Raw genomic sequence first — 21,805 nt, 5'->3', positions numbered from 1 at the left:
CTAAAGAAATGTGGTATAAACACCGACAACTGGGAATCACTGACCTGCGAGCGCTCCAATTGGAGAACAGCCTTTACCAAAGGTGTCATGGACTTTGAAGACACTCAAACTCAGGACAAAAGGGAGAAACGTGCTGAGAGGAAGGCACGCTTGGCAAATCCACACCGTGATCAACTCCCGCCCGGAAACCAATGTCCCCACTGTGGAAGAATGTGTGGATCCAGAATTGGCCTTCACAGTCACTTACGGACTCACTTTTAAAACCGTGTTTATGGAAGACAATCTTACTTGGCTACGAGCGATCGCCAAAGAGAGAGGGAGAGGGGTGAACTCCGGTCTTGCAGATCCCTCTGACCCTCTAACCACTATACCACACTGACGATTGTTATCTGTAATCAAAGTTTTAACTCCCCCCCCCCTTTTCCCTGCCTCCCCTTCCCAGCACGGACAGCAGCAGATGTTCTGCTGGTGTCTACGCCTTGGGCACCTTGGCAGAAGCAGAGGGGAACTGCAGACTTTTTCAGACGTGTGCACATGTGATGATGTTGGTGTTGGTGTTGACCTTTAAAGCCCTAAACGGCCTCTGTCCAGTATACCTGAAGGAGCGTCTCCACCCCCATTGTTCTGCCCGGATGCTGAGGTCCAGCTCTGAGGGCCTTCTGGCGGTCCCCTCACTGCGAGAAGCAAAGCTACAGGGAACCAGGCAGAGGGCCTTCTTGGTAGTGGCGCCCGCCCTGTGGAACGTCCTCCCATCAGATGTCAAAGAGATAAACAACTACCTGACATTCAGAAGACATCTGAAGGCAGCCCTGTTCAGGGAAGTTTTTAATGTGTGAGATTTTAGTGTATTTTTGGTCTCTGTGGAAGCTGCCCAGAGTGGTTAGGGAAACCCAGCCAGATGGGCAGGGTACAAATAATAAATTATTATTATTATTATTATTATTATTATTATTATGAGGAGTTATCAGGGTTTAGCATTTATCCCAGTAGCTGAACACTCCCGCATGCTTGAGAGAGGACTTCCCCACCATGCGCCCTTCATGCCAAGGGTTTGGTTACACCTTTGGTGGTTTTGCATGCAACCCTAGAGCCTTCTAAAGGTCAGGGCAACCCAACAGCAGCACGTCTTTATTTGAAAGCAGTATTTAAACAGGAGGGTCATGAGGCTGAAGATAGACCTTGATTGCCTCTCTGAAGGGCCGGTGATTTTGTATATTGCATCCTTATTTGCCTTTATATGACTGTCACAGGAGCATGAGGAATTGAGCCCGGAGCCAAGCCTACAGAAGTCTGCCCTCGGCCCCACATGGATCGGAGCCAAGTGTCCCAGTGTGGCTTCTGGTGACCTATTGCAAAGTTCGGCAGAGTTTATGGAGCTGTGTGTTGTTTTTGTCAAAGGCCACCAGGGGGCAGGCTTTTGCACCTGGTTCATGGGGACCCTCCCACCAAGTCAGGCCATTGGCCCGTATTGCCAACGGTGGAATCCTTGCCTTACAATCTTGGTGCCAGTGGGAAAGCAGAGGTGGTGAGGGTCTGTGGCTGAATGGGGGGTGGTTGTGTTCTGAATGCGACCGAGGCAAGTGTGGCTTCCAAGCTGATTCTGAAGTAAAAAGGGGAGAGAGAAAAGGAGGGAAGGAGAAGAAAGAAAGAAAGAGGGAGAGAGAGACAAAGAAGGATGAAAATACCGTATTTTTTGCTGTATAAGACTCACTTTTTCCCTCCTAAAAAGTAAGGGGAAATGTGTGTGCGTCTTATGGAGCGAATGCACGCAGCGCAGCTATCCCAGAAGCCAGAACAGCAAGAGGGATTGCTGCTTTCACTGCGCAGCGATCCCTCTTGCTGTTCTGGCTTCTGAGATTCAGAATATATTTTTTCTTATTTTCCTTCTCCAAATACTTGGTGCGTCTTGTGGTCTGGTGCGTCTTATAGAGCGAAAATTACGGTACTTGGTTGCAGTGGTGGTTCTAATTATAAAAAAGGTAAAGGGACCCCTGACCGTTAGGTCCAGTCGTGGCCGACTCTGGGGTTGCAACGCTCATCTCGCTTTACTGGCCGAGGGAGCCGGTGTACAGCTTCCGGGTCATGTGGCCAGCATGACTAAGCCGCTTCTGGCGAACCAGAGCAGCGCACGGAAACGCCGTTTACCTTCCCGCCAGAGCGGTACCTGTTTATCTACTTGCACTTTGACATGCTTTCGAACTGCTAGGTTGGCAGGAGCAGGGACCGAGCAACGGGAGCTCACCCCGTCGTGGGGATTCGAACCGCCGACCTTCTGATCGGCAAGCCCTAGGCTCTGTGGTTTAACCCACAGCACCACCCACGTCCCAGTTCTAGTTATAGTATGAGGTAAAAAACCACTGGGGAGGGAGGATTGCTAATGAAAGTGTGTGGGGAGGTATGTGTATGTAGATTTTAGAGTTAGGAGGGTAAGAGGGACTAGAAAAGCAGATTAAATCAAAGAAGGAAAGGGGAAGGGAAGGAGATGAGAGATCTGAAGATGTCACGATTGTGATGCCTGGGAGTCGTATTTGTATATCAAATGCCAACAGTAAAAAATAATGTAGAAATGAAAATATGTATACAGCCCTTTTGAGAGGGGCAAACATAATCTCGCTTTTAGGCTGAGGGAGCCGGCGTTTGTCCACAGACAGCTTTCTGGGTCATGTGGTCAGCAGAACTAAACCACTTCTGGCGCAAAAGGACACCATGATGGAAACTAGAGCACACGGAAACGCCACCTACCTTCTTGCCACAGTGGTACCTACTTATCCATTTGCACTGACGTGCTTTCTACCAACTGCTAGGTTGGCAGGAGCTGGGACAGAGCAATGGAAGCTCAAGCTGTCGCGGGGATTCGAACTGCTGACCTTCTGATCGGCAAGTCCAAGAGGCTCAGTGGTTTAGACCACAGACAAACACATCTATTGGAGCTTGAGCTTTTGTGCGCTAAAGCCCCACTGGCAAAGAGAGCCTTAGTCCATGAGGTGTGGCTAGAGGGCTACATTTATTTACTTACTTTACTTATGTGTGTGTGTGTGTACGTGTGAGTGTGTGTATGTGTTCTTTTAAAGAGAAGGAGGGGGGAAAGGGGGGGAGAGAAAGAGGGAGGTGAGGGGGAAGAAGGAAAGGAAAAGAAAAAAAAGGAAAAGGAAAAGGGAGGGGGGAAGGCACCAGTAGCAATATCACTGATATGGGGGGGGGGGATATTTTTTATTTTATTTTAATTTTTAGAGAGGATGGTAGGAATAGCAGGACGATGGAGGGAGGTAAGGCTCTCCCCTCAAAAACAAACTAAGAAACTAAGAGGGGACTAAAAGGAAAGAGAAATAATGATGATGATGATGATAATAATAATAATAATAATAATAACAACAACAACAATAATAATAATTAATAATGGATTAAAAAATAAAATAATAGTAATAATAATGATAAAAAATAAGTAAAGAAGAAGAAGAAAGTTCCAAGCTGATTCTAAACATCATCGCCACACTTGAGGGACAGTCACCAGCTTCCTAGTGGCCTCTCGGGGCTGCTACCCCTCTGCAAACATATTTGCAAGCAATGGGTGCAAGACTCTGTCCTGGCATGATCCCGGAGGGCTGCTCTCCCCCTGCAGTGGGGGAGAGACAGAAAGGGAGCTCCTTCCACCACCTTCCCAGAGCCACGTCTGGCGTCTTTTTGAAGGTTATACCTTTTGTCCTGCGCTTGGAGTGCTCGGTCAACAAAGCCAGCGTCACGATCTCAGCAGAACCGGCTCTTCAGGTGACTTCCCCGCAAACAACTGCAGGTGCAACTCTGTTTAAAAGGTGACGTCTTGGGAAGAGGGCGGGCGGTTGCGATCGGAAACATTCTGGCTCTTAACGCAAAAGAAGAAAGATCACAATATGTGGGTCAGGTTTTTCAGCAGCTTCGAAAGAAGGGGCTGACCGACACTCGGTGAGCCGGCTCTGTATCTAGCCGGTCATCTTCAGGTAATGCCAAAGGTCTCTTGTAAAAAGTCATCTGTGAACTGAATGGGCTCATCTTGCTCACTTAGAACCAAGCAATCCACAAATTCCTTTTGCATGTGTGTAAGTGTTGCAGAAAGAACAGCAGAGGTCTCTTCTGGCAAGGTACAGTGGTACCTCGGGTTACATACGCTTCAGGTTACATACGCTTCAGGTTACACACTCCGCTAACCCAGAAATAGTGCTTCAGGTTAAGAACTTTGCTTCAGGATGAGAACAGAAATTGTGCTCCGGTGACGCGGCAGCAGCAGGAGGCCCCATTAGCTAAAGTGGTGCTTCAGGTTAAGAACAGTTTCAGGTTAAGAACGGACCTCCGGAACGAATTAAGTACTTAACCCGAGGTACCACTGTAAAAGGTAAAGGACCCCAGTCAAAGGTGACTATGGGGTTGCGGCGCTCATCTCGCTTTCAGGCCGAGGGAGCCGACGTTTGTCCGCAGACAGCTTTCTGGGTCATGTAGCCAGCAGGTCTAAACTGCTTCTGGCTCAACGGGACACCGTGACGGAAACCAGAGCGCACGGAGACGCCACTTACCTTCTTGTCGCAGTGGTACCTACTTATCCATTTGCATTGATGTTCTTTCGAACTGCTAGGTTGGCAGGAGCTGGGACAGAGCAATGGAAGCTCAAGCTGTCGCGGGGATTCGAACTGCTGACCTTCTGATTGGCAAGTCCAAGAGGCTCAGTGGTTTAGATCACAGACAAACACATCTATTGGAGCTTGAGCTTTTTGTGTGCTAAAGCCCCACTGGCAAAGAGAGGCTTAGTCCATGAGATGTGGCTAGAGGGCTACATTTATTTACTTACTTGGAGCACTAGTGTCCAGCTCTTCAGCCAAGAAGGCTCCCAAAGCATCTATTTATCTATCTATCTATCTATCTATCTATCTATCTATCTATCTATGAAACTCGAAAAATTAGAATATCGTGGAAAAGTTCATTTATTTCAGTAATTCAACTTAAAAGGTGAAACTAATACAGTGGTACCTCAGGTTACATACGCTTCAGGTTGCATACGCTTCAGGTTACAGACTCTGCTAACCCAGAAATATTACCTTGGGTTAAGAACTTTGCTTCAGGATGAGAACAGAAATCATGCTCCGGCAGCGTGGCGGCAGCAGGAGGCCCCATTAGCTAAAGTGGTACCTCAGGTTAAGAACAGTTTCAGGTTAAGAACAGACCTCCAAAACGAATTAAGTTCTTAACCCGAGGTACCACTGTATATGAGATAGACTCATGACATGCAAAGCGAGATATGTCAAGCCTTTATTTGTTATAATTGTGATGATTATGGCGTACAGATGATGAAAACCCCCAAATTAACAATCTCAGAAAATTAGAATATTTTGAAAAGGTGCAGTAGCTATTCAATCCATAACAACTGCAATGGGTTCCTGAGCCTTTAAATGGTCTCTCAGTCTGGTTCAGTGGGAAATACAATCATGGGGAAGGCTGCTGACCTGACAGTTGTGCAGAAAGCCATCAATGAGACCCTCCATAAGGAGGGAAAGCCTCAAAAGGATCTATCTGTATCTATCTATCATCTATCTATCTATCTATCTATCTATCTATCTATCCATCTATTTCCATCTATCCCTATCTATCCATCTATATAATAATAATAATAAATTTTATTTATACCCCGCCCTCCCTGGCCAGAGCCGGGCTCAGGGCGGCTAACACCAATAAAATCACAGTAAAAACATAATAGGGGGAAAGGGGGGGGACCAATTTAAAATACAGGTTAAAATGCAATTTAAAATGCAGCCTCGTTTTAAAGTAGCCAATAAATCAAGACCATAAGGGGAGGGAAACATAAGGGTCAGACTGAGTCCAAACCAAAGGCCAGGCGGAACAGCTCTGTCTTGCAGGCCCGGTGGAAAGATGTCAAGTCCCGCAGGGCCCTGGTCTCTTGTGACAGAGCATTCCGCCAAGTCGGGGCCAGTACTGAAAAGGCCCTGGCCCTAGTTGGGACCAATCTAACCACCTTGCGACTTGGGACCTCCAAGGTGTTGTCATTTGTGGACCTTAAGGTCCTCTGCGGGGCATACCAGGAGAGGCGGTTCCATAGGTACATGATATACAAGGGGAAAGGGACAAGGAGGGAGGAGGAAAATCAAAACCTAGGCATGGATTTCTAAACAGCTGTCCCTATAAAAGCCAGCTGGCACAGTTCAAGGGCAAAGAGGTGCTTCGTGGGCCTCCAGCGAAGCTGATGAAATGAGCCCTCCTGCTTCCTGTGTCTTTGCCTGCCGCAGCCTGATGCAACAGCTTCCCCCAGGTGACAGCTGAGGGACAAGGAGGCCTGATGGAGCTGGCTTGCTCCAGCAGAGGCATTTGGCCCCTGGGTGTCAGGTTCCTGCCCCTGCTTCAGAGGAAAGCAGTCCTAGGAGGAAGTAAAGGGAACAGTTCAAGCAAGTAATGAAATGAGAGTGGCCACCTTTTTCTTCTGCTTCTTTTCTACTGGCCCCGCTTTCCATAGCTGTCAACCGTCCCTTATTTGGCAAGCAAGTCCCTTATCCCAGCACCATGTCCCGCTGCTGTCCCTTATTGATGATGTCCCTTAGATTTCCCGGGTTTCAAAGGAAGCAGCTCCTCTCCCTCCCTGCCAGCCAGGGAGGAGGGAGGCTCCAGCTGTGTTGCTTGGCTGCGTTGCTCACCCAATAAGGAGTCTAAGAACGACTGGGGGGTGGAGCTTGCATGCCTTGTGCCAATCAAATCGGCCGCGTTGCCTGGGGACTCGCCTTTGCTCAGCGCTTCCCAGCGGAGAGGTGACGGTGATTTTCCTTGCTGCATCCCTTTGCCGGGTTGCTGCGCTGTGGGAACCACCGCTTGAGGCTTCGTTTGGCTGCTGGCTGGGCTTTCTGCCTTTGGTTCGGAGGGGCTCAGAAGTCGAACATACCTGTGCTCTGAAAATCCCTTATTTTGGCTGCTGATCCCTTATTTTCGAGGCTGCTGGTCCCTTATTTTCAAATCTGTAAGTTGACAGCTATGTCGCTTTCATTCCTCAAACAGCAGCCTGGCATACAGAAAGGAAGCTGGCAACGTTTCTCCGCTGCGGAGCAAAAATAGTTTTGCCAGCTTGATTTCTGTAGCGTGACGGGCTGCAGATGAAAAGGCATAGGAGCAAGTCCAGAGAAAACAAACATGGCAATCCTTCCACCATGTAAACACCTACAAGCCATTCAAACATGGCCATTCAAGGGCATCAGATGAGATTTGAGCTCATACGTAGGATTGCCACCTTTTTGGCAATCACATTTTTGAATTGAAAGCTTTTCCCCCAACATATTAAACACTAGCGTTTAGGCTTGCAACCTTTAAAAATAGCCCTGTTCCTGCAACGTTAATAGCCTTGAAGCTTCCTTGGTTTTCTGGCGTGGGGATGGCGCATGGGAGGGTTATTCATTTAATTTCTGATCAAATGTACAAGAGCAGTGTGCCAGCCTTCCTTAGTAAGCGAGGGGCAGGGCAGTAAAAAGCAATCATTAACAGAAGTTGCTATTCGCCCTGGGACTCCTCCAGACCTCTCTTATGTTACGGGTGTATTCTGCGCATTCGTGGAGTATCCATTCTGCTTTAGCTTGTACCACAATGTTTTTCCCAACACTAGCACATGGTCACTGTCCAGAGGGGCTTCAGTCCTGTTAAGTTGTGGGTGAACATATCAGACGACACAGCGATTCTTCAAACAGCTCTTGTTTATTCTGAGGCCAGAACAGAACTGAACTGAAGGGCTCAGTCAGCCTGCTTATATAGAGCTCCAGTACAACATTACTGTAGCAACTTTCTAAAACTATCCAATCACTGAACGTCACTTTTGATCCTTCATTTGCATAACTATCTACAGTATTCCCCTGCTGGCCCAGGGTGAGAACTTCAGTACATAACAGTCCAGCAAAAGCCAGACAACCACACCCACCTACCGCTCTGGACATTTGCGGCATGCCAAGTTACAATATTTCACCAGGAAGTTGCAGGATGTGCACTAACTAAAAAGGAAGCAGTGTGGCCGCCCCAAAACTCTCGTAGGCACGAATAGTATTGAAAGCGAGACCACATACGATCGCGGTTGTGGGTGTGAAGAAGACAGGCTGGTTATTATTTATTTTATTTTATTGTTAAATTTATATACCAGCCTTCATCCGAAGATCGCAGGGTGGTTTGCAGTACAAAACCCATAATATACGATGTAATAACAAACAAACTCGTACCTACAGGACCTCCTCTCCTGGTATGTCCCACAGAGGACCTTACGGTCTTCAAATAAAAACATCTTGGAGGTCCCGGGCCACAGGGAGGTTAGGCTGGCCTCAACCAGAGCCAGGGCTTTTTCGGCCGTGGCCCCGATCTGGTGGAATGCACTGTCACAAGAGACTAGGGCCCTGCGGGACTTGACATTTTTCCACAGGGCCTGCAAGACAGAGCCTATAGCCAAGACACAGTCTGACCCCCTCTTTCGGTAATCCTCATAGAACACTAGCCCAATGGTTGCCATTAATTTGATTTTGAATTGATTTTAGAATGTATTTCAATTAATTGATTGTGATTTTATGTAAACTGTGTTACTTTTATTGTTGTTAGCCACTCTGAGCCCGGCTTCTGCTGGGGAGATCGGGATATAAATAAATTAATATTATTATTATTATTATTATTATTATTATTTAAACAAAAATACCCCCCAGCCCATTTAAAAGGCCATAGATTGTTTAATCAGTAAAGCCTGGGTGAAGAGGAATGTTTCTGCCTGGCTCCACTACGTTGACATTGGATTTTCGAATCTGTGGTATAGATTTTAGTGCGGGATCATGCAAGAAGGAAGGATTGGGGTACAGTGCTGGCAATACAAGTGGTAGGATGAGCTGGAATGGAGTAGCACATTCATAGACACTGCGAATACCAGTCCAGACCCTCCAAATGTCCCTATTTCCCAGCGACAGTCCCAGATTTACAAAAGCCATCCCGGTTTCCAATTAGATCCCAAAATGTCCTAATTTCCCTTAGGACATCCCTATTCTCATCGGAGAAAGCTTCCATCTTCTTCTTCGGACTAAAGAAGAGTTAACATGCTACAAAGCTTTTGCATGGAATTCGCTTTCCAGGCAGGAAAATGTGTGTCTGCAGAGATCTGCACACATGTAGCCTCATTGTGCGTAATTACCTACGTGCTGAATTTGCACCATTTCCTACAGAAACGGACTTCCATGTAAGTCTCCTAGTCTCAGTGAGCGCTGCTCTTCAACATCAAAGCCATTGCAGATGACAGTGTTTTGAATGAAATTCTGTTCCACTAATGGCAACACATTGCGCCACCGTAAGATGCGCCACCCTGTACATGCAGCTATAATAGGAATGCATTTAATAGACATGCATTCTAGTATCTAAAATACAGTACTAAAATCTGACGCAACTGGGCCAGCTATTTCATCTTCCCTCTGCCACTGGTGGCTTTCCACTCCTCATTCGTTCTGCTTTCAAGTAGCCCAGCCCCACCATCGCTACCGGATCTCTCACTTCCTCGATTGACTGATGAAACATGTGTGGGAAGTAACAGCAGCAGAAGCAGTAAGAGAGGCAGTGAAGGGCAAATATTTGCATGGACAGAATACAGGATCTTGAAATATTAACTCATGACCCTGCTGCATGACGATCTACACTACTGCATAATAGTAAAAATAGGTAAATGTGGTCCTTCAAGGTTTTTTTCCTGGCTGTAAAAGGTAAAGGACTCCTGGATGGTTAAGTCCAGTCAAAGGCGACTATGGGGTTGTGGCGTTCAATGCAGATAATACTGAGCTTAATGGACTCTATATAAGGCAGTTTCCTATGCTCCTATAGCAGGGGTAGGCAACCTAAGGGGGCCGGATCTGGCCCAATCACCTTCTCAATCCTGCCTGCAGACGGTGCGGCAATCAGCATGTTTTTACATGAGCAGAATGTGTGCTTTTATTTAAAATGCATCTCTGGGTTATTTGTGGGGCATAGGAATTCGTTCATTTTTTTTTCTTTTTCAAAATATAGTCCGGCCCACCACATGGTCTGAGGGACGGTGGACCGGCCCACGGCTGAAAAAGGTTGCTGACCCCTGTCCTATGGTAACAAGATGGCTACTAGCCACGATGGCTGTGCTCTGCTGTCATAGCTGGAGGCAGAAAAGCTTCGGAATCCCAGTTGCTTCCTCCCCTTTTGCCTTAGTTTTGCCCTTGTAGTGCTCAGCAGGGAGGGAGAATTACCGTATTTTTCGCTCTATAAGACGCACCAGACCACAAGACGCACCTAGTTTTTGGAGGAGGAAAACAAGAAAAAAAATATTCTGAATCTCAGAAGCCAGAACAGCAAGAGGGATCGCTGTGCAGTGAAAGCAGGAATCTCTCTTGCTGTTCTGGCTTCTGGGATAGCTGCACAGCCTGCACTCGCTCCATAAGACGCACATACATTTCCCCTTACTTTTTAGGAGGGAAAAAGTGAGTCTTATCGGGCAAAAAATACGGTAGGTGGCTCCACCCTGCCATTGGCTCTGGCCCTGCCTGCCATTGCCTCCAGCTCTGCCCGCTTTTGGCCTCTCTCTGCTTTCCGCATGTTCCAATGGGCACTAGCCGCCACTTGCACAGCCAGCAGCCTCTGCAGGAGCAGCAGACAGAGGCAGGTACTTCGCTGCGCACCCTGCAAACTGAGCCCAGCTCCTGGCCCCTTTATCAGGCAGATAAATGCGTGTGCAATGGAAAACCGAGACCCTGAGGAGGAACGCACCAAGGTGACGAACATCTTTTCTGCAGCTCGGAGCCAAAGTCAAACAAAGTCAGAGACAAAAGAACCTGAGTCAGTATTAAAACAAAGGCGACTGAGCAAACAGTGCGCAGTGCCAGGAGGCTGACATTTTTACACCAGAGCAGTAGAGAGGTCAAGGCAGCTCAACTGCAACAGGTTGTGCGCTTGTGTTTGTAGGAAGCCACCAGAGGAAGGAAGCTGGGCAAAGTTCCCCCTCTTCTCTGCTGGTTCGGTAGCGTTATCAGTGGTGGTGAAAAGCTCTTGGGGCACATTTGCACCGTACAATTAAAGCACATTGACGCCACTTTAAACAGTCATGGCGTCCCCCAAAGAATCCTGGGAGCTGTCATTTGCTAAAGGGTTGTTAGGGAGACCCTCAAAGAGCTGCAATTCCCAGAGTTCCCTGGAAAGAGGAACTCCCTGTCCAAACACTCTGCCCAAAGAGAGCCATTTAATAGGGTCTGCCAAATATAAATAATTAGAAGTCACTTGAAAGCACCAAATAGGCCTAGGATTGAATTAGGATTTAATTGTAAGTAAGTTGGATTTGGGATACGGGTGGCGCTGTGGGTTAAACCGCAGAGCCTAGGACTTGCCGATCAGAAGGTCAGCGGTTCGAATCCCCGCGACGGGGTGAGCTCCCGTTGCTCGGTCCCTGCTCCTGCCAGCCTAGCAGTTCGAAAGCACGTCAAAGTGCAAGTAGATAAATAGGTACCAATCCGGCGGGAAGGTAAACAGCATTATTACTCTTGCTATAAATATCCTCACCTCACACCAAAATGATCTTATCATCGGGCAGTTAATCATCATATGTACTAAGTTCGCATTTTTACTCCCACATCTCCAGCAGTTGTCTGCACTTGTTATTCTCTTCAACAAGGATTTGTTATTTGCTTCAGTTCTACTGGGGGTTCGGCCAACAGGAGTCATCATGCCGGTCGTTGTGGAAACTCTGATATATAGCATGTGGGGCACACAAGTTTGCTGTTATTGCCCCAAGTGGGACAGGAACACTGCACGCGCTCAGAAGCATGCCTTCAACGTGATCCAAAGCTGACGCTTCCTTCAAAATTAAGCCCTGAATGGAGCTCTTATATTCTTAATTGTATCAGCGCTCGTTCCAAGGCCTCCCAGACATTTAGGTCCTGTGGATCATTATCCACCTCTTTCACCCCACCGCTCAGAAGCGATGCAAGTCACGGCTTGGCAAGCAGGGCATGATGAGACTGATGTTCTCAAGTGATAAAGCATCCTCAGAGCCCATGTTTTTCAAGAAATATCTTGCAAGAGCAAGCACCCTAGCATAATAGCTTTATAAGAGAGGGGCAAAACATACAGTTGAGCTGATGATGAAAGGCTATGTCTGAGGTTTAATTTCCTCTATCTCTCCATCCCTGTGGGTGCTGGGAAGCGCTGGGAAGGCAGAAGGCCAGGAACAACAAGAATCAGTTGCAGAAGGAGAGGCGTACTATCAGGGAAGCAGCTTTGCCACTGTTGTGTGTCTACTAGTGGGCAAAAAAATGCCTGTCCTGTTTAAACGAGGCATAATTGAGATGAACTTTCTTCTTGCGGAGAAAATTTCCTTGTCCCCGGAGCTAGGGCAGAGCCGGTAATTATGAAGTTATGGTGTAATTATCGTGAGAATGTGTGCAATTAGGCAAGTGCAGGCCTTTCTGGAGTTCCTGACATTCACGCCTCGACGGAATGATCTGGCAAGGCTGACCATGGGCTGGGGAGAAGATGTCCCAAAGACACCTCTCCTCCTCTTCCTCCTCCTCCTCCTCTTCCTCTCTCTGCTTGAATGAATGCTTCGCATTTCAGGGTTCTTCCAACAAAGCCCTTTAGGTGCTCAGCAGGTGAATCAGGAGGGAAGGAGATCCAGCCAGTACCAAAGCCTGGAGTCTCCTTGAGCTAAATGTGAAAAAAAATCCCATCCAGGCATCCTTTCTCTTGGGCCTTCATGATGATGTGTTCATGCTGGTGTTCCGTATGTCATATGCAGTCTCACTTTCAATCTTCTTTGCACCTGCAAAAGTTTCCAACAAGTGTGTGCTCTGCGACTTCCTCCTGAAACTTTTTATACTATAAATCAGGCTTCCTCAACCTCGGACCTCCAGATGTTTTGAGGCTACAATTCCCATCATCCCTGACCACTGGTCCTGCTAGCTAGGGATCATGGGAGTTGTAGGCCAAAAACATCTGGAGGGCCAAGGTTGAGGAAGCCTTCTATAAATATTCCTGGGGTTTTCTTGGTCTTGCCAGTGTGGTGTAGTGGTTAAGAGTGGTAGTCTCATAATCTGGTGAACTGGGTTCGATTCCCCGCTCCTCCACATGCAGCTGCTGGGTGACCTTAGGCCAGTCACACTTCTTTGAAGTCTCTCAGCCCCATTCACCTCACAGAGTGTTTGTTGTGGGGGAGGAAGGGAAAGGAGAATGTTAGCCGCTTTGAGACTCCTTCGGGTAGTGATAAAGCGGGATATCAAATCCAAACTCTTCTTCTTCTTCTTGCTTTTGTTGTGCTGTAGCGCAAGAGTGTTCCTCTGGATGGCAATAATGCAGTAACACTGGTGAAGCATTGAAGAACAGCTAATGATGTGTGGACGGTCCAGCACAGGCACCCCCAAACTCAGCCCTCCAGATGTTTGGGGACTACAACTCCCATGATCCCTAGCTAACAGGACAGTGGTCAGGGATGATGGGAACTGTAGTCCCAAAAATCATCTGGAGGGCTGAGTTTGGGGATGCCTGGTTCAGCATAATGACATGTTGCATAATACACCCACCAAAAAATTCACCAATCCGGAGGGAACCAAAACCTTATTTTCTTAACAGAAGACCATTCCTGCTCAATCAGGCCACTGGCCCAAGTAGTCCAGGATCCTGTTCTCAGTGTGGCCAACCAGATGCCTGGATTTAGCACAAGAGACCTCTTTGCAAGATCAGAAGCTGCCGTGCTGGGGAACTCCTTCTGGAGAGAATAACGAAGGCACTTGTAAGCCTCTTAACGTGTCGCTTAATGAGGTATGAGGTTGCCAGTTCACCCTTCCAATTTCTCATTTACAGGCTGGGGTTCACAGGGTCCAGTGTCTTCTGTGAGTGACCATGGATTTGGCCAAGCCTGGAGGACAGAAAAGGTCACCGTGCAAAAGCTACGTGCGTGGAATACATCCACCTGGCAAGGGCTCTGCAGCTTTTAATTAACAAGCAACGGATGTTTCTCGTTAATAACAAATCAGAAGGCTGGCCAGTCGGTGTTCTGCAAGGCCATTTTCAGAAAGTGCACCCAGCACACCCCACCGTTCTGTGATAATTTTCCCCAGGATTATGGGGAGGAGACTTGCTGACTGAAGACATAGTTCATCCATACTGCTGAGAGAGCAGGAATCTCAGAATCAAACGACATTTTCTTCTGCAGGAAAATGGGGCAGAGTGGAAAAGGGAGATGGAATAACGCTACCAGAAAAGCTTCTCACTCTTCTTCCCTTGGCAGCCGGGCCATGATTGTAGTCCCAACACATCTGGAGGGTACCACATTGGCTAACCCTGACTTGAAGCATATCCAGATCAAATTATTTCATTTTAATGCTAGTTTAATGAAACATGGTGATGGTTTACCTGTAATATGGTGAAGGTGCTAAAAAGAGACACTAATGCTTCCTCCTTGAAATATGGTTCCAGGATTTCCTAGGGAGAGGAATGCTTGTTAATTCAGTTTAGATGTATACTTTAAACATGGCCATATGTGTTGTAACCCAGGATCTGTAATATTCACGATGCTGCTGCTGTCCCTCTCTTCTGCCAGCTCTTCATCCCTCCTCTAAACAATTGCTTCTCAGTCTCCCAAATTGCTCATGTCTTTCTCCAGAACTCACAGGTGTGTTCCTTTCCGATGGCCTCAACAATTCAAAATGGGAAATTTTTTGAGAAGAATGCAGAACTGAAAGCTGTCATTGGAGGGTTCAGCCTGGGATGGCGGAAGAGAGGTTATTGCAGCCTTGTGCTTGTGGGGAGTATTTTCCAGTACCTCTTGCTGAGTTCACAAGTAAACTCCTCTTCGGAAGGATATAGATAACCAAGAAGTCAGGGTCTAAGATTACCAGCTATATAAAGGAGGTGGTTGCGTAATATGTGGAAGGGAAATGAGTCCTAGCCGAAGCACATGGCTTCAATATGATTTAACCTGTGCAAGATGTATATAGGGAATTAGAATTATTATTTTTTAGTTTTACAATATATATGCAAAGTATATATGCAAATAATAACTTTTCAGAAAGGTAGCAGGTAGAAAATAGATTACACAATGTTTAGCACAGTACTTATTGACAAACTCATCCATATGATTCAATTTTGTTCCGCTACAACAATAAGAGTCTCTAACAGTCCATAAGTGTGTGTGGTTTCCACCCCCAATGAGAATTTATAATGAGAAATTTCATTAGCATCACCATGATGCTAGATGGCAGCCTATCAAAAGGTTTTGGCCCATTTTGGTTCCTGATTGGCTAGAACTCCACAGGCAGTTAGGTTCCACCTCCTACATCTTTTTTTGATACATCTCCTCACAGAACTACAATTCCCAGAGTGAAACCACTTTGGGAATTGTAGCTCTGTGAGGAGGGGGAGGGAGTCTCCTTACAACTCTCAGCACCCTTAACAAACTACATTTCCCAGGATTCTCTGGGGTGGGGGAGCCGCAACTGTTTAAAGTGGCACGATGGGGCCTTCATGTGCTTTTGTGCATCTCTTATAAATTTCATATCAGCAGGCTTTGCACTTTGTGGGATGGTACATGCCCCATATGCCTGCTGTCTTTGTCCATGGAATTTTCTTGGCAGGGATACTGGAGTGGCTTGCCATTTCCTGCTCCAGGTGGATCACGTTTAGTCAAAGCTCTCCACTATGACCTGTCCATCTTGGGTGGCCTTGCACGGCATAGCTCATAGCTTCTCTGAGTTGTTCAAGCCCCTTCGCCACGACAAGGCAGTGATCCATGAAGGAAGAAAAAGGCTGATCGCCGAAGTATTGATGCTTTTGAATTATGGTGCTGGAGGAGACTCTTGAGAGTCCCATGGACTGCAAGAAGATCAAACCTATCCATTCTGAAGGAAATCAGCCCTGAGTGCTCACTGGAAGGACAGATCCTGAAGCTGAGGCTCCAGTACTTTGGCCACCTCATGAGAAGAGAAGACTCCCTGGAAAAGACCCTGATGTTGGGAAAGATGGAGGGCACAAGGAGAAGGGGACGACAGAGGACGAGATGGTTGGACAGTGTTCTTGAAGCTACCAGCATGAGTTTGACCAAACTGCGGGAGGCAGTGGAAGACAGGAGTGCCTGGCGTGCTCTGGTCCAGGGGGTCACGAAGAGTCGGACACGACTAAACAACTAAACAACAACAACAACATGCCCCTTAAACAAGAGCCAACTTTTCTGGGCTTGTGTGCAGATATGCAAACCAGAGACACTCTTGTGGGTACCACAGAAACATACATATCACATCTAAGCACGTCCTATTCTCTGGGTTACAACAGAATGCTTCTTTCAAGCTTAACTCACCAGGAAAGTCCTCTCAGGGCACCCGTGGGCACCATCATGGTAGTCTCCGAACTGGATGTTCCTATTGCCCTTATTTATACCCCAACTCCACCTGAGGCAGCCTCGCCTTGCTTGGATCATTGCCATGATCGATTAAGCACATGACACTTAGAATCATAGAGTTTGGAGGGACCCCAAGGATCATCCAGTCCAACCCCCTGAAATGCAGCTGTCCCATTTGGCGATCAAACCTGGAACTTTGGCATTATCACCCCAACTTACTCAGGCTGGCTTGGAAGACAGGCCTCTGCCTCCGAAAGCTTACAATCCGAATTTCACCAAAAGACAGGGGGAGAGAGGCAAAGGGTAACACGGGGAAACTATGAACACGTGCAGTTTCTCGTCCGTCGTTTCTGCAGAAACCGAGGAAGAAAGGCTGAATGAAAATGTTGCAATGTAGGAGGAGAACAGCAAGCATAGCCTGGAGCATTGAAGTTGGGCTCTTGCATTGCAACAGAGGCGCTCTTTCCTTTTGCTGTCTCGGAGCCAGGTAAAGCAAGATGTTCTGGGCCATCCTCTGGGAGGAGGCCGGACAGCAGCTCCTGCCCACGTCAGCGCTGACCTTCCAGAAAACTCAATGGGGGAAGTTTGAGAAGGGAGAATGTATTGTAGTCAATAAACTCTTTGCTGCTTCAGCCGTTTTGTTCAGATTGCATTTTAAGGAGCGGGATTAAAGGTTTTAGGACCCACTTCTCACAGGGTATCCGGCTGCTTTGGGACTACAATTCCCATCATCCCTGACCGCTGGCATTGATGGCTATTCCACAGCTTCGCTCTGCCCTGGGGATCCCACCCAGGGTCACCTCATCCGCATGGCCTCTCTCCTACGCCATACTGTCTGGCTCTCCTCTAACTTCCGCAGGTTGCTTGGCCAGCAGTCAGGGACGATGGGAGTTGTAGTTCACAAAATCTGTGGGTGGGCTAGTATTGCCACTAGACAAAGTTTCAATAATTTCCGGTGAGCTGCTTTTCCAACTCGCTTGTTGGACTCTCTGCATACCGGAGAGGCTGGAAAATCAGTATACAAAATCCTTGCTATGATATTCTGGTTTTATTTATTATATTTATAGCCCATCCGCAATGGTTACTGTCAAGTTGTGGGTGAACATATCAGACGACACAGCGATTCTTCAAACAGCTCTTGTTTATTCACAGGCCAGAACAGAACTGCTATATAAGCAGCCAGTCTGCTTATATAGAGCTCCACTACAACGCAACAGTAACCACTTCCTGTAACTATCCAATCACTGAACGTCACTTTCAGTCCCTTATTTGCATATGTGGACCTGAGTGAAAACTATCTACAGTATCCCCCTGCTGGCCCAGGGTGAGAACTTCAGTACATAACAAGTTACTAGCCATGACTGCTATGCATTACGCCCCTGAATACAAGTCGCTGGGAACTACAAGTGAGGAAGTGTTAGTGTTGAACTCAGGTCCTGCTTACGCGTTTCGCACACACATCTGGTTGGCCGCTGTGGGCTCAGGATGCTGGACTAGGCAGGTTTTTGTCCTGATCCAACATGGCTGCCCTTATGCTAAACGTGCAACTGATAAACCTGTCCTTGGAATAGAAAGAGCTTCCCTCACCCTTTGAATAATATGTTTATAGAAATGTTGTTGTTCACATTAATGACTTTCTGGTATGCGGGGTGGGTAGGCCAGGTAGTTAATTTAGTTAGCCTAAGTTAATTAACTCAGAGCTCCGGGGAGGGGCCTCCTTTTTTGCGCGGTCTAACCGCCGGCTGAGGCAATATCCCTTCGCCCTGAGGTAAAAAGAAGCGCAGAAGGCCTGTTGGGCGGGAAACCTCGTCAGAGGCTCATTGGGCCGCCCATCCCCACCAATCCCCGCCCATTTTTCCCCTCCTGAAGAACATGACGTCAGAGACCCCGCCCCCTTTCCCCCCTCGTCGCTGGTAGGGAACACTTTATATCGATCGCGCCCCGCCCTTCATGACGTACATCCCCTTCAGCCAACCCGGTGCCGAATTCCAGGAGCCACCGCCCACGTCCCCGCCCAGAAGGGGCGTGTCCTCCCGGCAAAGAGAAGAGCCGCATGGGCACTGCCCCGGCACTTCCCGCGTGGCGGAGAGCGGAGCCCTCAGCGGGGGATCAGGGCGGCCACGTGGAAATCGGAGCCGGCAGTGGTTTAAAGGAACTTCCCTGGGGAGGAGACCGAAGCAGCAGCAGTAGCAGCAGCACGAGGAATCCACTGGATCACGCTTGGCCACCAAGGGAACCCCCCACCTGGTTCCGCGTGGCGCTTATTCCATTGTGCACCAAATCGCATCCTGATTTTGGGAGCTTTACGCGTGGGAACTTGGCCGCAGCTGCAGCTTCTTCCTTAAGAAATTCCTTATTTGGTGCATTTTGCCAGATCTCTTTCTATTTCCGCCCTCCCCTTATTCTAATTTTTTTTTTTTTTTGCGTGCTTTTAATTGCTCCGCGATGGCGGCGGAGAAATTCCCCGGCGCCTCCAACGGGAGCATCGGGGCTCCGGCGCCCGTCGGCGTGGAGATCCCCGAGGGCGGCGGCAAGAGCAACCTGGGCGCGTCCCGCCTGCGGGGCTGCCTGCGAGCCAACCTGCTGGTGCTGCTGACGGTGGCCGGCGTGGTGGCGGGCGTGGTGGTGGGGCTCGGGGTGCGGCAGCTGCCGGGCGGCGGGCTGAGCCGCGTGGACATCCTGCTCTTCTCCTTCCCCGGGGAGCTGCTGCTGCGCTTGCTGAAGATGATCATCTTGCCCCTGGTGGTCTGCAGCCTGGTGGCGGGCGCCGCCAGCCTGGACCCGGCTGCCTTGGGGCGCTTGGGCGGCTGGGCGATGCTCTTCTTCCTGCTCACCACCCTGCTGGCGTCCTCCATCGGCGTCGCCCTGGCCTTCATCATCAAGCCCGGAGAGGGGGCGTCGGCCCCCAAGCTCTTCGGCGACGAGGCGGCCGTGCCCGAGGCCAAGCAAGTGGTCGACTCCTTCCTCGACCTCATCAGGTGAGCGGGGAAGGGGAATTCGGGTTTCTGCAGGCGTCGCATGCTCAGAGGCACTCTTGGAATCGTAGAGTTGGAAGGGATCCCCTGCAAAACAGGAACCCTGCGCACAACCGCCCCTGGCTGGGTTCGATCCGTCAACCTTCTGGTTAACAGCCAGACGTACACCTTGTTGCTGTTTTTTCAAAGTATAGCTTGCCCTGCATTTTATACTTTGTACAATTGCACATTTCAGCAAACCAAAGCAGTCATGTAACTCTGGAAAGGAGCAATTAATTTTAAAGGGAATATCACCTGTACATCCATGGCAGCGATGAAAACCCAGTGCGAGGAACGGGATAGCAGTTCCCCATAGGCACTCCTGTTTGTCCAGTGTTGGTGCTGTTGCCCACCCTCCAGGAGGAACTCCATCAAGGCTGAACCCTGGGGTAAAGCCACACGTGGCAGGAGCAGTTAACTGCATCTTAATGTGACGCGGTTTGTTTCTGCCACCTAGGCGGATCCTCCTGAGAAAGCCATGTCCCATGGGTAGTATATTCTGAAAGCGGATAGTCGTGGTTGCTTTGCAGGCTCACCGGCGTGTGAATACCAAAGGTTTTTTTTTACGCCTTTGAATGTTAATCACTAGGCATAAAATCTTGACCATATAGTAGCTCGTGCACTTAACCAAGAGCCATCAAGCCTTACAGTGGGTAGCTAGTTATACAATTTGTAATTTGGATGCGTTCAGGGCGCTGTCTCTTTATTGCTTAAAATGCACTACCTCTTGCTCAGATTAAGACTGGGGGGAGAGAAGAGCAACCCCCTTGAGGCTCATGTATGAGGTCTGCTCGGGGGGGGGGGGGGAGAGCTTCTGTGACCCTTAGATCCCTGCCTAAAGCAATAGATGCTTTCTTTGCAGGGCAGGTGGTTAAAAAAAGGGTACTGTATTCCAACTACAGTGGTACCTCGGGTTACATACGCTTCAGGTTACATACGCTTCAGGTTACAGACTCCGCTAACCCAGAAATAGTGCTTCAGGTTAAGAACTTTGCTTCAGGATGAGAACAGAAATCATGCTCCGGCGGTGCAGCGGCAGCAGGAGGCCCCATTAGCTAAAGTGGTGCTTCAGGTTAAGAACAGTTTCAGGTTAAGAATGGACCTCTGGAACGAATTAAGTACTTAACCCGACGTACCACTGTATTCCTGTTGGCCAAAATATGCATTACTTTAGTGGAAACAGAAGGAGCATGTGTTCATGCGTCTCCTCCCTCTTGTTTGTGGGACATGGCCCTGGAATGCTTCTTTTTTTAAAAAACCCTGGGATGGTGTGTCATGCGAGGACAAACATTGCCTCTCTGTCTTCTCGCATTTTCTTGGATCTGTTTATTCCACCCTCCGTGTCACGCATGCCTTTATGAGCTGGAATATAATCCGGTGTAAGAGGATCGCATTTCTCCCAACCAACGGGAAAGCCTCCCCTGCCCCCTCCAGAGAGCCAGAGAAAAGGGCCAAAATGTCTCAATCCGGGCTAAAATACGCCCTTCCAGAAAGGCCATTGGTCACAGGGTGTTGAGTCCTCTCCCCCCCCTCCACCGATGGGGGTACAGAATGTTCTAAGATGGTCATCCTGCTTCGTCGTGGCTGTTTTCCTGCTCCCTTCCTGGCAGTTTTTGAAATAATGTCATCCTTCCTGACGAAAATGGAAATTTAGGACGGGTGCAGGAGTGGGAGGCCTGGAATGTGCTGGGATTAGGGTGGTGTCTGCATCTTCTTGCTGAATCCAGGGTGGTTGTGGTGGGCCGGCCGGCCTTCTCTGTACGGTGTGAAAAGTTACGTTGGCAGGGCAGAGAGGGCTGTGGCAAGGAACAGCTGCTTCCGTAGCAGAGGGATGTGGAGACCTTGCGCCAGGTTTCTCTTCCCCTCATGCCCTCCAGATGTTTTCATCTACAACTCCCTTTGAGGCCCCAACCAGCACAGTGAGTTGTAGCCCAAAACATCTGGAGTAGCACCAGTTTGAGACGGCTGGTACACGGTTTTATTGGGTGGCAGAAAACATCTCATTATACACAATTGGCTGGCAGCCCCACTTGGAAAAGGAACTTGAAGGTATCGAATCGCCATTTCTGATTATGGGCCACTTCAGCAAAACTGGATGGCAGTCTTAGTAGTCTTCAACAGATGCAGGCCTTGTATTTGTGGACCCCATTCTTATTCTTTTAGCATACGGTGCTCCTGTTAGAAAGATACTCGGATGTATAAGCTAGGTGCCTTAGGCTTAGACCAAGGTTACAGTCACCAAAATGGAATGTCTAGCTGTCATTTTTGGGCGGCTCTTGAATCTTATTTTTCCAAGGAAAGCCAGACTGCGGTTGATTCTCAGTTAAACGTCTGGCTAATTCAAAGGGCAACCTTGAGTTGGGTTAAGACCTTTGAGAACTGAAAAGTCACTTGATCCCGGGATAGTCTACGTATATAT

The 21,805-nt window shown here is 48.4% G+C and overlaps 1 protein-coding gene and 2 long non-coding RNA genes across 3 annotated transcripts in view; 2 read left to right on the top strand and 1 right to left on the bottom strand.

The window, feature by feature from the left end:
• Positions 1-966: 966 nt before the first annotated feature.
• Positions 967-17,495, bottom strand: LOC308484618. Its single transcript, XR_013990046.1, has 3 exons — positions 16,592-17,495; positions 3,695-3,859; positions 967-1,600 (listed from the first exon to the last, which is right to left on the bottom strand). It is a non-coding gene; the product is annotated as an uncharacterized lncRNA (long non-coding RNA).
• LOC308484550 overlaps positions 4,123-21,805 on the top strand; it is a 57,347-nt gene continuing 39,664 nt past the window's right edge. Inside the window, exon 1 of the long non-coding RNA XR_013989968.1 lies at positions 4,123-4,351. This is a non-coding gene — a long non-coding RNA (uncharacterized lncRNA). The remainder of the gene's footprint in view (positions 4,352-21,805) is intronic.
• SLC1A5 (solute carrier family 1 member 5) overlaps positions 18,435-21,805 on the top strand; it is a 39,970-nt gene continuing 36,599 nt past the window's right edge. Inside the window, exon 1 of the mRNA XM_081018930.1 lies at positions 18,435-19,350. Coding sequence (XP_080875056.1) covers positions 18,818-19,350 — 533 coding nt within the window. The 5' untranslated portion in view covers positions 18,435-18,817. The remainder of the gene's footprint in view (positions 19,351-21,805) is intronic.

The sequence above is a fragment of the Podarcis pityusensis genome, assembly GCF_964106645.2.
Source record: "Podarcis pityusensis genome assembly, chromosome: 8".
In the NCBI taxonomy this organism is placed as follows: Eukaryota; Metazoa; Chordata; class Lepidosauria; order Squamata; family Lacertidae; genus Podarcis; species Podarcis pityusensis.
This window is presented reverse-complemented; position numbering and strand designations above follow the sequence as displayed.